Below are 14864 nucleotides of genomic sequence, written 5' to 3' on the forward strand. Positions count from 1 at the left end.
GTTTGGATTGTGCTAATTAGATCGGTATAATATATTTTTTTCCTTTATCATGAAATCTTTATTTTTTAAAATATAATTTGAAATCATTTAAATTTTAAATAACTTTATTTAAAAGAAATGAAAACTTAGTTATTGAATAAAGTTTAGATATAATTCATAAAAGATAATGTTAAAGTAATTTTAATAATTTTAAAAAGTAAGAAAAATGGGGCGTGACAACACCAACTCCTGCACACCATGCGCCGGTAGATTTTTTAACCTACCACGCGACGCCGAGAAAAAGCGCGGGAAAAAGGCACAAAAATCATAAACCGGCGGGAAACGATGGGAGCAGCGTCCGATTCCCGCTTTTACCCCCCTCCTCTTTCGCTTCCTCTTCTCTCCTCCGTTCACTTCCGTTCTCACTACGCCCTCTCCCAAACCCTAATCCCAAAATCGGAAACCCTAATTCACGAAGGCTCCCTAGAAACCCTGCCCAGCGCTATTCAATCGAAGGGGGGACATGGAGGACGAAGGGCTCTCCGGCATCTGTGCGGGGCTCGGATCGGCCGAGGAGGACGAAGACGGGGCCATAATTGGTTACACTACGGGCGAGAACTGTTTAGGTTTGGATTCGAAGCTCGAGGACCTTTTTCTGATCGATTTATTGCTCAATTTTCTACAGCAAAATGGCTTTATCCACTTTATTTTTGGTTGATCTCTTCGCAACTTTCACTTTTTTATTTGATTTATTCCGCTTTGTTAAGTTGAGGATTTTGTCTAATTTGGTAGCTTTACTAGCTATTAGTTGTTATTTATTATAGTTTCATTTGCTGAAAAACGACCGGAGCTATTAAATCTGATGGAATTATTGTTATATTTAGTAAAATTTCTAGTTTATTCGACTGAAGCCACTCAAATAAACAAAAAAGATTAAAATTTGAGAGGGTCCATTTCGCTTTACATTTGCGATTACCATTTGCTAATTTTACTATCTCTCTAGATAATCTGAAGGATCTGCAGCGATATCTACGGCGCGATGATCCGCAAAGGCGAAATGTATTCAAACAGATCTGCAAATGGAATGTGGTATCTCATGACCTGATCCCGATCATTGAGTACTATCAGAATGATCACAATTTGATGATTAGTGCTGGTAACTTTTTGTTTTGTTTTGTTTTTTTTCTTTGTGATTTTTTACAATCACCTTATTGTTTTCTATCAGTTACATTAACCTGTACCATAATCTGCAGTTAAGATCTTGGTGTTCCTCACCATGCCTGTAGATCCAAGCTCTGATGATGTAGCACAGCAGATAGAGTGTTTGTGGGATCTAAAAGCAGCAATGGCACGTAATGTGATGATAGCAGTTATAGTATCTCTTCTCGAAGACCCATTGGATCATTTGGAACGGTATAGTTAATTTCTTCTGCCTCATTCTTTTTTTTTTTAGTGTCTCCTTGAGACTAATGTTTGTTTGTCTTGTAGAGGCTTTATGATTATTCAGTTAACTAAATATTGCTAATCTCTTGCATCGTTTCTATTATCATAAATTGACAAAATAAATACTGTTTGAAAATGAAAGCACTTTAACTATGAACGAAGACCGGAAAGATGCCGAGTGATTCCCCATGACGTATATCCATTGTAGGGTACTGCTACCAAGAAGAATAAATATGGAAGAATGTAGAGAACAGAAGGGGGGATGACAATAGAAGTCCTTGATATGGTTTCAAGAAGAAGAAGAAATTTGATAAATTTGACTTCTTTTGCACAAATTAGGATTCCACTTTCACTTTACAGAAAAATCAGTAGTGCTGGCACTGGGCCTATACGAGCTTCAGTTGCTGATCATTGCCATGACTGGTTTTGTTTTGTTCTAATAAAAACAATGTACCTTCTTATATGGATGCTTGGGAAGAACATTTTTGGTTGATTGATCTAATCTGATACTGTGGCCTCTGGATGCGATAGATGCACATAAATGTCTAGATAGTTAACTTTAGGGTTACAAAAGGTGATCATTTATGCATGGACATATATCAGATTTTAGAATCTATCACCTTAATTGTTATTTCTTATTTTAGTCATGAAGACCTTTGATGTCACAAGCATTGTATTTGGAAGTTGGAACTTTCTTTGCTGTTACTTTTTATTCTTTTATATTTTGCTATCCTACATCCAAACAATGATCATTGACTCAAAATTGTTGTTGCGACCAATCAGTGATTCTTTTACAGAAGATGACTGGAAGTTGGTTCAGCTGGTTGTTACTTTGTTTCGGAATATCTTAGCCATCCAAGACATAACTTTGCAGCAGAAGGCTTCAGGATCGGCAACACAATTTTTGTGTTTGACAGATAGCATTTTGGAGCTCTTGTTTCAAGAAAATATTATGGACATAATATTAGTTCTGACACAGCATGTTGGTGAGTCTTCTGGTTATCTTCAGCAAGACAATTTGCTTTTGCTGGAGATTTTCCACAATATATTTCTTCGCCGGGATCCGGAGTTAATTGCTAAAGTTTATAACAAGAAATCAGAGGTCTGTTCCCTTTGTTCTGTAATAATATAATGATTTTGTTCACTTATTGTTCTCAAACATTTTTCTCTCCACCTCCTTGCAACAAATTTAGATCCTGATAAAAGATGAAACTGCTAACATTTTTTTTTTTTGTTTTTTTTTCTTCTTTTGACATTTGAACATAGGGTCATTTCCAACTACTAATACGGGTTCGCTAATGTTACGAAATAGAGACAACTCATTGTCCTAGAAGAAAGGGATTTTTCTTTAAAGGAGAACAGAAATATGATTTATAGGATATTCTGTTTTTTGGGGCAACACTCCAGTTGTTTAATGATGCCAAATGATAGCCTAAATTAGCAATATATTTTATTGCTTGTGAGAGCATTATTATTATTTTTTTCCCAATTGACTACCATGATTGTGAAACAATAAATTGTTTAGCTACTGATTTTCACATAATTTGTGGATTTTTTACTTTTAGTTTCTAATTGATATAGGGCTTATGTTTGAAAAAACTTTAGCTCTTGTTGGTTCAATAAGATCTCTGAAACTTCTCTGGTTAGTTAGAATATTAGATCTTTTATTACTTTTTGCATTCTGACTTAGTTATATAAGAATCTGAAAATTTTCACCTGAGAGTTCTTTCATGTGCAGACCGATGGAGATATCAATGCATCCTTAGATTCACTAAAGTCAATTATGGAGGAAGAAAGGGAGAAGAAAAGGATAATCAAGCAAAGGAGCTTAGAACGCCATTCAATGTTTAGTGGAACATTTACTCGCCTTTCAATGGTAGGACATACAATTACACAAATTGTCGGCTACTAAGGAGATTATCTCTAACTACAGCTTGATGATTGATAGTAATTATTATTCTTTTCTCTGCCACAGGATGGCTCTAAAATGCTATTTAAAGGCAACCCAGCTTCTGCCAGTGGAAATAGCTTCCTGAAAGTCCATAAGGTTCAAAGGGGTCCACTTAAAAGAATTGCATGGGATCATGGGAGCCTACTCCTGCCAAAGAAAAATATTTCAGAGCTACTTCACAATTTTCTAAATCAATTCTTGTCAGGAGGTTACAATGGTAGGGTAATGCAAGTATGGTTTGATCAGTTTTTTTTTTTCTTTTTTTTTCATCCTAACATTATCTTCTTATGCTAACGCGCTGCCTATCAGTTTTGATGCAGTCTATTCTTAGGGACATCGAGAAAGAGGATCCATCTATTCAGCACAGTGATATTATTACATTTTTCCAAGTTGCTGCTTTTGTCTTTTCTTTTCAATACCAGAGGGCCTTAGTTTGTAAGGTGAGAACTGAATTGACAGTTTCCATATTTCGAGTGTTATATGCAGATTTTGCTTGACGAACCTTTTGAACTGTTGCCTTGTGCTTCAATGAATTATATATCTTTCTTAATACACCAACACTGCAATTCAGTTATGAAATTGTTTTACTTTTCATCCTTGTTTTGGTTTTTTTACTTTTGTGATAAACAATTTGTTAACGAATCATGGACTTTCCCTTTAGACTGGCTACTGCTGAGATTTTCTGTAAGCAATTCATTTAAGATTTAACATTTGAATAATTTTTAGGAAGTTTGATCAATTTACTTATGTCAACTGCATTGCATATTAAACTCTTCACACTTACATGAGCCAACTAATAGGTTTGTGAGAACAATTAGCAACAAACTCATACTACTCGGAGAACCTTGCCAAATGCACCTGTAGTCAATCTTTGTCTTTTCTTTTCATAACCTGCATTTTGTTGGCAGCATTTAACCATACAAAAATTTGTTCTCTCAGAAACCGGATATGAAGGGATCTACATCTGAATCCTCACTTAATTATGAAGATGTTGATCATTCATCATTTTCTGGGGACCTATGTGGATCTGTTGCAGCAACAATGAATGGGGCTATGTTCAATTTAGTCATAAACAAGTGGCGTGAGGCTTTTGAAAGTTTGAAAGAGACTAGTGATTATAAGACTCTATCAGCAGCAGGCTCTCTTATGAAAAAGATGGTATGCACACATTATTGAGAATTACCAACTGTCCTGGTAGAATGCCGTGTGTCCGAAATTTTTAGGAATTTGCAACAAGCTGTAATTCAATTTCTTTGTTTTTCTTCAGATTCGTTTGATAGATTTGGTGCTGAAGATATTTCCTGAAGATTCTAAGGAACCGCAAACAGCTCGGATTTTGCTATACAAGTTGTTTTATGATCAGACAGATCAAGGGCTAACTCACTTTCTCTTCAACCAGTTCAAATCTTTTGATTCACACAAACAACCTAAAAGGTCTTTCTAATATATATATATATGTATCATGTTGTACTTGTTTTGTTCATTCACATTCATCATTTCAATTATAGTACCTTTTTCTTAACTCAAGCAAATGGACTCACAAAATCATCATGATGCTTCCATTTCCCTACATGCTTTATTTAGAACACGACCTTCTAAGTGCTTTGTTTTGTATCTAATTTGTGCTGTGAATTATGGTTCTTCTGTACTTAAACTAACAGCTGTTCAGATTCTATATTATAAATAGTAATGCAGCAAACTTGGCACACATCAGTGTTGTCAATATGTTTTTCATGACATTATACTTGAGTATTGCCAGCAAACATCTCTAACTAGTAAATTGTTCTCATTCCAAATATTTGGTATATAATGATGTACTCTTTCAAAATTTCAACATTTCCCCTTCTTAACTGAGACTCTTTTCTATATATTAGTGATCTTGCAGATTTACTAGAAATAATCCATGTAGTTTTTCGGCTTATGGAGAAGCTTCAAGCATGTGGTTTGTTAAGGGTATGTCTTTCCTCAAAATTTTTTCTTTTAAACTTTTCACTTATGGAAATGAGGAACCTCATTTAAAATAACTTTACTTTTTGGTTGTGTTTGGTGTATTTTAGGTTTCAAAAAAGACAAGAAGAGGTAGAAAAAAGAAGGCGCCAAATGAAAATGTTCACAAAGAAGCTGCAAATGTTCATAAAGAAGCTGCAAAACCGAGAGAGGCAGATGCTAGTACAACAGAAGTAAACAGTCAATTGGACGAGTCTGGCATGCCAACTTGTCAACCATTTGTAGATTCAGGGGAGTTAGGGCAGGAGCAAGTGGAGCCAAATTTGCCTGAAGCTGCTGATATTGAAGGCAAGTTATTCTCAAATCCACTGGACAGTGAGGAAGTGAATACCAACTTCATTGACATAGCAGATGGAACATCAGATTATTCAACAGATGATCAGGTTCCTGCTACAAGTGAAGTTGATTTCAATGTATCCAGATTGGTCCTTAGTTTTGCAAACAATGCTGTTATAAATAACTTAGGCTGGCTATTGAGGTACTACAAGAGCAACTCTGTTGGTACAAATCACCACCTTATATCCATGCTACGCAGGTTTTGCGAAGATCTGGAGATGACCCCAATGCTCTACCAAGTAAGGCACATTGATAAAATATTGAAATCCTTTATATTGTATTTAATTCTAAAAGATAACATTTGTGACTGATCATATAGCGCGTTCACTTTCATTTGTTGGCAGTTATCACTTCTCACCATCATTTATGATATATTAGCTGACAAAAAATCAACAAGATGCAAGGAGTATGCAAATATTACAAGTTTTCTTACCAAGTTTGTGAGGAAGATGCTGAAGTTAATGACAAAACAACCTTTGTTTTTTGTTGAAATACTCTTCTGGAAGACAAGAAAAGAGTGTCATTGCATGAATGCAGACGCACTGATGTGTGACATAGCCAACTTCAAGAAAGATATTAGGAACTTGGGAAATAATGGAACTGGTCTGTCAAATAACAGAGAACAAGTCCAGAAAAGCATAGCAGACTCTCTTGGTGATGACGAAGCTGATTTAGCCGTTCCTTATTATCCTCATCATCAGACGTAGGTTATCTGTTAGCTTTTTTGGTTATTTTTCTACTTCTATTCTTTCATCCTTTTCTCCTATGAATTCTTGCAGTTGATTTAGCCATCGTTTTGCTGCACAGGGAGGAAATTTCATCTGATGGTACTCATGAAGATGACTTGGATAAACCAAATGAAGTTACAAATAAAAAGATCAGCTCAAGATCCCTTGTGGATAAAGGCTCTGAAGACAAAAATGGGTAATGATATCGTTTTTGCCTTTTAACTGCATTTCTTCTTGGTTAAATACTTGAGAATACTGCTCATTAAGCTGTCGTTGTTCCAGTAATACTATTTCACCCAATTTTGAAACTACAATGGCACCTAGGAGGAAAAGGGCTCCTGCTTTGAACCAAGAACAAGAGAACACAATCAGAAATCTGTATGAAAAGTACGTGTAGAACTGCAAGTTCTTTTATGAGAAAGTTTCCTTAACGCTTCATTTCTTTCTCTATTAGCGCATGTGGTAGTCAGTATGATTTGAGTGTAATAAACAAGAGAAACTTCTTTCCATGATGTTTGTGCTGTTGAACTTTTTTAAGTTTTCCTTTAGATAGGTCACTGATACGAACTTTCCTGGACATTTCAGATACAAGGACGAGCGCAAATGCGCTCATCTTATTGCAGAAGCTTTAGACTCTGATGGGAAAGTATCTTCAGCTCAAGTTTCTCGGAAGCTTAAACAGCTAGGTCTTAGAACTGGGATAAGAAAAACGCCCGAGGATGGTGGTGCTTCCTCTTCAGCAAGAGATGATCCAAACATTGTTCGTCTTAATGCACTGGAAAGAGATGCTTCTCATAGTATGAGTGATCACGGGAAAGGCTCCATTCTCGACAGCTCTATGTAAGTTGTTTTCGCACTTCAACTTTTATGCAAGCTGTTACTAAATATGCAGCTTTATAGTTTATATATTTACAAAGATTACAATATTTATTCCTCAAAGGACCTATTAAGTCATTTTGATTTTCTCCACATTCATATTTGAACTATCATCATCATAGCTGCTGTCCAGAAATTGAAAATATCATAAGTGCTTTCATATTTATCAAAATACTCAATAATGCTCATATAAAATTATAAATACTATAACTGGCATTTGAGAGTATGATTGTGATTTTCATTAGACCTTTTTCTACAATCTTTAATGCACCAGTTTCTGTTTAGACAAGTCATCTCATTTTGCTTGCAGACTCTTGTTTCTAAGTTCAACCCTTTGTTGCAATTTTTTTTTTCTTACTGGCTGTTTCAGACATAGAAGAAAAAGAACACGTGCCTTCAGCAAGGATCAAGAACTTCAGATCAAAGAACTGTTTGCACGGTAGGTATATAGTTTGTTCTGCGAGGTAGATAATTGTGGCAAAATTTGAATCTCTTACAATTTATCATTTGAATGTATCCATCAACAACCAGCGAGTTTGAATAAGAGGAACCTTCTGATGATATATTTATATTTACCATGTGCAGTTTATCACTTGTGTTAAACGCCCATTTAATTAGGGGTTTCTGTTATTTGTAGGTATAAGAATGATGAAAATTGCAGTCGCATGATTGCAAAGGCATTGGACGCTGATAACACATACACTGCTTCCCAAGTTTCCCATAAACTGAAGCAACTTGGGTTACTTGTTCTTGGAAAAAAAGTGTCACCTATAGATGTGGAGCTTACAGAAGACAAACGAACTATTGATAGTGATGCGCAATCTGATGAAGAGACATTACTAGGAATGCTACCAAAGTAATTTTTTTTCATTCATATGCAAAGCAAACATACTCGTTCTCCTGAAATGATTTGTTCCGACCAGAATACAATCATCACATTAGATACTGACATTATGTTTCATAGCATCTGAAGATAACAATGCTGTAGAGTGATATAATAGGGTAAAGCTTTGCGGATCTAACTATGAGCATCTGTTTTGCTTATGCTAATAACATATCATTACAACTTTCTCCAACTAGCAAGCTATTTTCTCTGTTTATGAAATGTTTTTATCCTGATTGATGTCATCTGAACATTTTCTCAGAAGACAAAGGAAGACCATGTTTTTGGCGGATGCTGCAACAATTGTACCACAGGATGTGGAAGCATCGAAAGACCATAATTCTGATGTTGAAATGTTGCGCACGGATAAGAAAGCATCAGAAGATTATGATTCTGATCGTGAGACGTTGAGCACCATTCTCGGGTAAGTCAGCTCGGTTTTTTATTGCCAAAATCAATAGAGTATGTGTTATCTTACTCTATCCGTAGCCTACAAGCTATGTTCCTGTTATGCTTCTCTTGGGCTAGGAGGTAATGAGAAGCAGGCATAACCAGCCAAGCCTAAGCCCTCACCATAAAGGTCACTTAGTAGTCTTTGAACAGTCCATTTTGATGTCCATAACTGCATTATGATATAATATTCGATCCTTTTAAGTTCACAAAAACCCATGCTTTGTACCAATTTCTACTCGGTTTATTTTCGTTATATCTTTTGAGCCCAATTATCTCTAACTTAGTGATGTATTATCTCTATATTCTTTTTGTAGTCAAAGAAAGAAGAGGATATCACCAGTGGATATAATGGCTAGAACTTCAAAGCTTGAGTCTGACACTAAGATTCCAAGCGCTACTTTCGAGTACGTATATCCGGCAGTAACTTGTTGCAGTGTGAAGCGAAATCTGATCTTAATCTTCCACTTGCTAGCTTAAGTGTTCCATATAAACAATCACATATTCAAAATATATTAATTTGAACTTTGGGAAATGTTTTCTTTTAATATCCTATTGGATGCCTTCTTTTCATCTCTTGCGGCAATCAAAGCATTTTGTTTTTCTTTTTCTTTTCGCAGGGATGTCATGGGCCAGCATGAGTCTGAATCAAATCTTGAAAGTAGAAGAGAAGTTGTCAGCACTGATGCTCTCGAGGATGATATTGCGTCTGAGGTAGATTATACTGATGACAGGGGGCAAGAAACAGGTAATGAACTGATGGAATTGGAAGACTCTGGGGATGATACAAACTCTGCTGCCCCTCAAAATGTTATGCATCGGAGGAACCTTAGATTGGTTATCGACGAAGATGAAGATGAGTGAGAAGATTCTATTGGATCATTTGATCTGGTACGAAATTGAGTGAAGCTAAACACGCAAGGGAATTTAAACTCAACTTCAACAAGTTTGAAGCATTATAAAGAGCTTCACGTGTAGGATAGAAGTATATAAATGCCAATATAAATGTAATGTACTGTTACTAGGCACTTATGGAGTTTTCTAATGTGGGGATTAGCCCTCTTATTCATGTATAAAGTAGCAAGAAATGGCACAATAGTTTGGTATGAGGTGTCAACATAAGGGTTGCGTATTATTTTGGTGCTCACTCACATGGCTATTTATTGGTAGAGACTGGGACCACTTAAAGGTCTACCTAAAAGACTTTCCGACACATGACTTGGTTAATATAAACTAAACTTCACCTTCTCGCCAATCCATCTCCCAATCTTTTATCAAAATCATGCCGACCACTTTTCCTTTTTTTTCTTTTTTAGTGTATATAAATCAACTTTTTACTCTCTTAGTAATAGTAATTACTCGGTTGGATTATTATTTACATGTAAATTCTTAACAGAGTCGTGAATATTTTTTTTATTTTGTTTTTTGAGAGATAGGTAGCATGCTATCCGTTTTATTTATTTCATTTAGAAATAAACATAGCTAGAAATGTGAAACTAGTATTCAAACTTGGAACTTCGGATGCCAACCACCAATCTCTTTGCTACTTGTGTTAGAATGGTCGGTTGCATGTGAATAATATTAGGGAAGATTTCAAATATCATTCCTGTGGTTTCGTACTTTTTCACTTTAGTACCATGTGATTTAAAGTGTATCAATTTAGTACCATGTGGTTTCGTACTTTTTCACTTTAGTACCATGTGATTTAAAGTGTATCAATTTAGTACGCTGTGGTTTTGCACGTTCTCACTTTAGTATCCTGTGGTTTAAAGTACATCAATTTAGTATTCTATGGTTTCATTTGTTTTCTTTTCATCTGCTCCTCTGTTAATATTTTGTTAATATATATAATTTTGTTAAATTTTATATATACTATATATTATATATATATATATATATATATATATATATATATATATATATTAATATATATATGTAGAGTCTGGCTACTATGCTATCGGTACACGGAGCGCTCCGTGCTACAAGTTGTTTTCGATGATGCGGTTCCAAATCGACGATCGGCTCCGTTAGACTTGATCTACACTATTGAAAGTATTTGGAAACTAAATTTCAGATTTTTTCGACATCATTTGACTAGTGATCAAAAGATCTTAAATTGATAATTTAATGGCCGATTGTGGGTGTTTGTGAGTTTAATGGTGTAAAACAATCCAAATGGATAAAATTTTATAGAAAATTCTTTTTTTCTATTTAGAGTAAGATCAGTAGATCTGATCTTGATTATAAATCTTTTATCACTATTTTTTATGAGATTTTCATTTTCAGCCGTTCATTTTTAGACTACTCGTTTGATAGGTAAATAATGCCGAAAAATTATGAAATTTAATTTCCAAATACTTTCAATAGTGTAGATCAAGTCTAACGGAGCCGATCGTCGATTTAGAAGCCGCATCATTGAAAACAACTTGGTAGTACGGAGGCCTCCGTGCTACCGATAGTATACCAGCCTAGCTATCTCTCTCTCTCTCTATATATATATATATATATATATGGAGTTTGACTGGGCTACTATCGGTAGTAAACTGCTTTGTTTACTACCGATTTGTTTTTGATGATAGAGCTTCCAAATCGACGATCGGCACCGTTGAACATGATCTAGACCATTTAAATTATCTAGAAATCAAATTTCATGATTTTTTGGCATCACTAACTGAACGATCAAAGGGTCACAAAATCTATAATTTTAATGGCCGATATGGTGCGTTTACTCGTTTAACGGTATAAGAGAGTTCAAATCAACTAAATTTTTGTTAATTTTTTTTAAATTATTTAAAATAAGATCTAGACCCTAGATCTCAAATATAAAAATTGTATTATCACTTTTTGAAGGATCTTCATTTCCAGCCATTCATTTTTCTATTCACTTGATGCACAAGAGAACAATATCGAAAATGTGTGAAATTTGATTTCCAAATAGTTTAAATAGTTTAGATCATGTTTAACGGTGCCGATCATCAATTTGGAAGCTCTATCATCGAAAACAAATCGGTAGTAAACCAAGCCGTTTACTACCAATAGTATTCTAGCACAACTCTATATATATATATAATTTTTTTTAGAGCTAGGCTGGTATACTATCGGTAGTACGGAGGCCTCCGTGCTACCAAGTTGTTTTCGATGATGCGGCTTCTAAATTGACGATCGGCTTCATTAGACTTGATATATACCATTGAAAGCATTTGGAAACTAAATTTCATAATTTTTCAACATTATTTGGTCAGTGATCAAAAGGTTTCAAAATTAACAATTTTAACGGTAGATGCGATGTGTTTGTGAGTTTAACGGTGTAAAACAATTCAAATCTGATGAATTTTTTATAGAAAATTATTTTCACTATTTAGAGTAAGTTCAGTACCTCTGATCTTAAATTCAAGTCTTTTTAACAATTTTAACGGTAGATGTGATGCGTTTGTGAGTTTAACGGTGTAAAACAATTCAAATCTGATGAATTTTTTATAGAAAATTATTTTCACTATTTAGAGTAAGTTCAGTACCTCTAATCTTAAATTCAAGTCTTTTATCATCATTGTTTATTAGATTTTTACTTTCAGCCGTTTATTTTTAGACTACTCGTTTGATAGGTAAATGATGCCAAAAAATTATGAAATTTAGTTTCCAAATACTTTCAATGGTGTAGATCAAGTCTAACGGAGCCGATCGTCGATTTAAAACCCGCAATATTGAAAACAACTTTATAGTACGGAAGCTTTCGTGTTACCGATAGTATACTCAGCCTAATTTTTTTTTTTAACCTCCTCAACTTGTATATTATATACACAACCATTTGCACCTGCACTGCACCATCATCGTTGTTGTAATTATCGTTGTTATCTGTCCCCTTCCACCAATCCGTAGACACCACGGAAACTACGACGCAGCTGCAGCGGAGTTCGAGTGCGTACCCGCGAATCCGCCAACCAAAAACCAACGCGCTCGATTCTCGCCGCCACGAGTCCCTGCGCGATGACTCTCCGCGTGGATTCTCCCTATGCTATCCAGTTGCGCTTGTGCGTGATATTCTCACCCCCCACATCACCCCACCGCCGCTGTTTTGTCAAACTCCAGTGAGGTGCTTTTAAACAACGTCTTATTTCAAAGACTCCGATCATTTACCATAGTACAAGAGTTCCTTACTTTTTTTTAATAATTAAATTTTAAAAATAAAAATTTTTGATATTTATTAGACGATTAAGATTTTTTAATGAGTTATTCTTGGAGAGCTTTTTACTGAAATATTTTTTCTTTTTAGCTTCAGTCGTCACATTCAATGTCTCCATTCCATGATCTCCAAACTGTACCTCACTTTTACACGAAAACTCTTCAACTAAAAATTGATGTCCTTTTGGCNTATATATATAATTTTTTTTAGAGCTAGGCTGGTATATTATCAGTAGTACGGAGGCCTCCGTGCTACCAAGTTGTTTTCGATGATGCAGCTTCCAAGTCGACAATCGGCTCCGTTAGACTTGATCTATACCATTGAAAGTATTTGGAAACTAAATTTCATAATTTTTCAACATTATTTGGTTAGTGATCAAAAGGTTTCAAAATTAACAATTTTAATGGTAGATGCGATGCGTTTGTGAGTTTAACGGTGTAAAACAATTCAAATCTGATGAATTTTTTATAAAAAATTATTTTCACTATTTAGAGTAAGTTCAGTACATCTGATCTTAAATTCAAGTCTTTTATCATCATTTTTTATTAGATTTTTATTTTCAGCCGTTTATTTTTAGACTACTCGTTTGATAGGTAAATGATGCCGAAAAATTATGAAATTTAGTTTCCAAATACTTTCAATGTTGTAGATCAAGTCTAACGGAGCCGATCGTCGATTTAAAACCCGCAATATTGAAAACAACTTTATAATACGGAGCCTTTCGTGCTATCGATAGTACACTCAGCCTAGTTTTTTTTTTAACCTCCTCAACTTGTATATTATATACACAACCATTTGCACCCGCACTGCACCATCATCGTTGTTGTAATTATCGTTGTTATCTGTCCCCTTCCGCCAAACCGTAGACACCACGGAAACTGCGACGCAGCTGCAGCGGAGTTCGAGTGCGTACCCGCGAATCCGCCAACAAAAAACCAACGCGCTCGATTCTCGCCGCCACGAGTCCCTGCGCGATGGCTCTCCGCGTGGAATCTCCCTATGCTATCCAGTTGTGCTTGTGCGTGATATTCTCACCCCCCACATCACCCCACCGCCTCTGTTTTGTCAAACTTCAGTGAGGAGCTCTCCAACAATGTCTTATTTCGAACACTCCGATCAACTATCATAGTACAAGAGTTCCTTATTTTTTTTTAATAGTTAAATTATAAAAATAAAAATTTTGATATTTATTAGACGATTATGATTTTTTAATGAGTTATTCTTGGAGAGCTTTTTACTGAAATAATTTTTTTTTTTTTTTGCTTCAGTCGTCACATTCAATGTCTCCATTCCATGATCTCCAAACTATACCTCACTTTTACACGAAAACTCTTCAACTAAAAATTGATGTCCTTTTGGCCCCTACCTAACTGTTACTTTTTCTTTTTTCCGCTTTGGTCCCGATTGTTAAAGTTTTCGCTAATTTTGATGGACTAGATCATGCACGCCAATTCTACTAATATCCTTCCTTCTTATATAAAATATAATTATGGTTCGATAATTTGCGGTACTAACTTATCTAAATTTATAGAAGAGCTCAATAGCATACCTAATTTGGTGCTAAGATGCTGAATGTTTTAATTGTGTGCAAGATCGGAATAGTCATAAGCGTGGAAAATAATACTGACATTGATAAAATTGGCTTGGTGTGCATACTAGAGAAGAATCAAAGGGAAAAAAAATCAAAAAAATAATGATGCAATAATTAGCACTAATGATTAAGAATCTAATTAATCACTAAAAGATGGGGGACCAAAATAAAAAATTGGATAAGCGTGGAGACTAATGGTCCAATTAACCTTATTTATATGAAAAAAATGCTATCTACCCACCTCATGTAATATTAAATATACCTATGTAAATATCAATTCCCCTTTTTTTAATTTTTAACATTTTTTATATTAAGTATTTTTTATTTAATTAAAGGGCAAAATTTAATTTATTCCATTTTATAGTTTCATGCATTTTCACTTTACCATTTTATAGTTCAAAATATTATACTTAACTACTTTATAATTTAGTCCATTTTTA

The 14864-nt window shown here is 34.9% G+C and overlaps 1 protein-coding gene across 1 annotated transcript; it reads left to right on the forward strand.

Moving 5' to 3' along the window:
• On the forward strand, window positions 313–9908 carry LOC109721913 (protein timeless homolog). Its single transcript, XM_020249731.1, has 20 exons — window positions 313–605; window positions 983–1135; window positions 1233–1392; window positions 2206–2524; window positions 3161–3298; window positions 3398–3590; window positions 3683–3813; window positions 4313–4531; window positions 4641–4807; window positions 5248–5326; window positions 5431–5955; window positions 6061–6419; window positions 6524–6640; window positions 6727–6831; window positions 7030–7284; window positions 7691–7759; window positions 7958–8176; window positions 8466–8627; window positions 8971–9060; window positions 9274–9908. The coding sequence occupies exons 1-20, from the start codon at window positions 503–505 to the stop codon at window positions 9515–9517; spliced, it is 3807 nt and encodes a 1268-aa protein (XP_020105320.1). The 5' UTR covers window positions 313–502; the 3' UTR covers window positions 9518–9908.

Source organism: Ananas comosus, linkage group 16, assembly GCF_001540865.1.
Source record: "Ananas comosus cultivar F153 linkage group 16, ASM154086v1, whole genome shotgun sequence".
NCBI classification, from domain to species: domain Eukaryota; kingdom Viridiplantae; phylum Streptophyta; class Magnoliopsida; order Poales; family Bromeliaceae; genus Ananas; species Ananas comosus.

Coding starts and splice junctions, on each gene's coding strand:
- LOC109721913 (XM_020249731.1), top strand. CDS start 503: ATGGAGGACGAAGGGCTCTCCGGCATCTGTGCGGGGCTCGGATCGGCC. Junction 606..982: donor TACGGGCGAGAACTGTTTAG/GTTTGGATTCGA, acceptor CTATCTCTCTAG/ATAATCTGAAGGATCTGCAG. Junction 3,814..4,312: donor AGAGGGCCTTAGTTTGTAAG/GTGAGAACTGAA, acceptor TTGTTCTCTCAG/AAACCGGATATGAAGGGATC.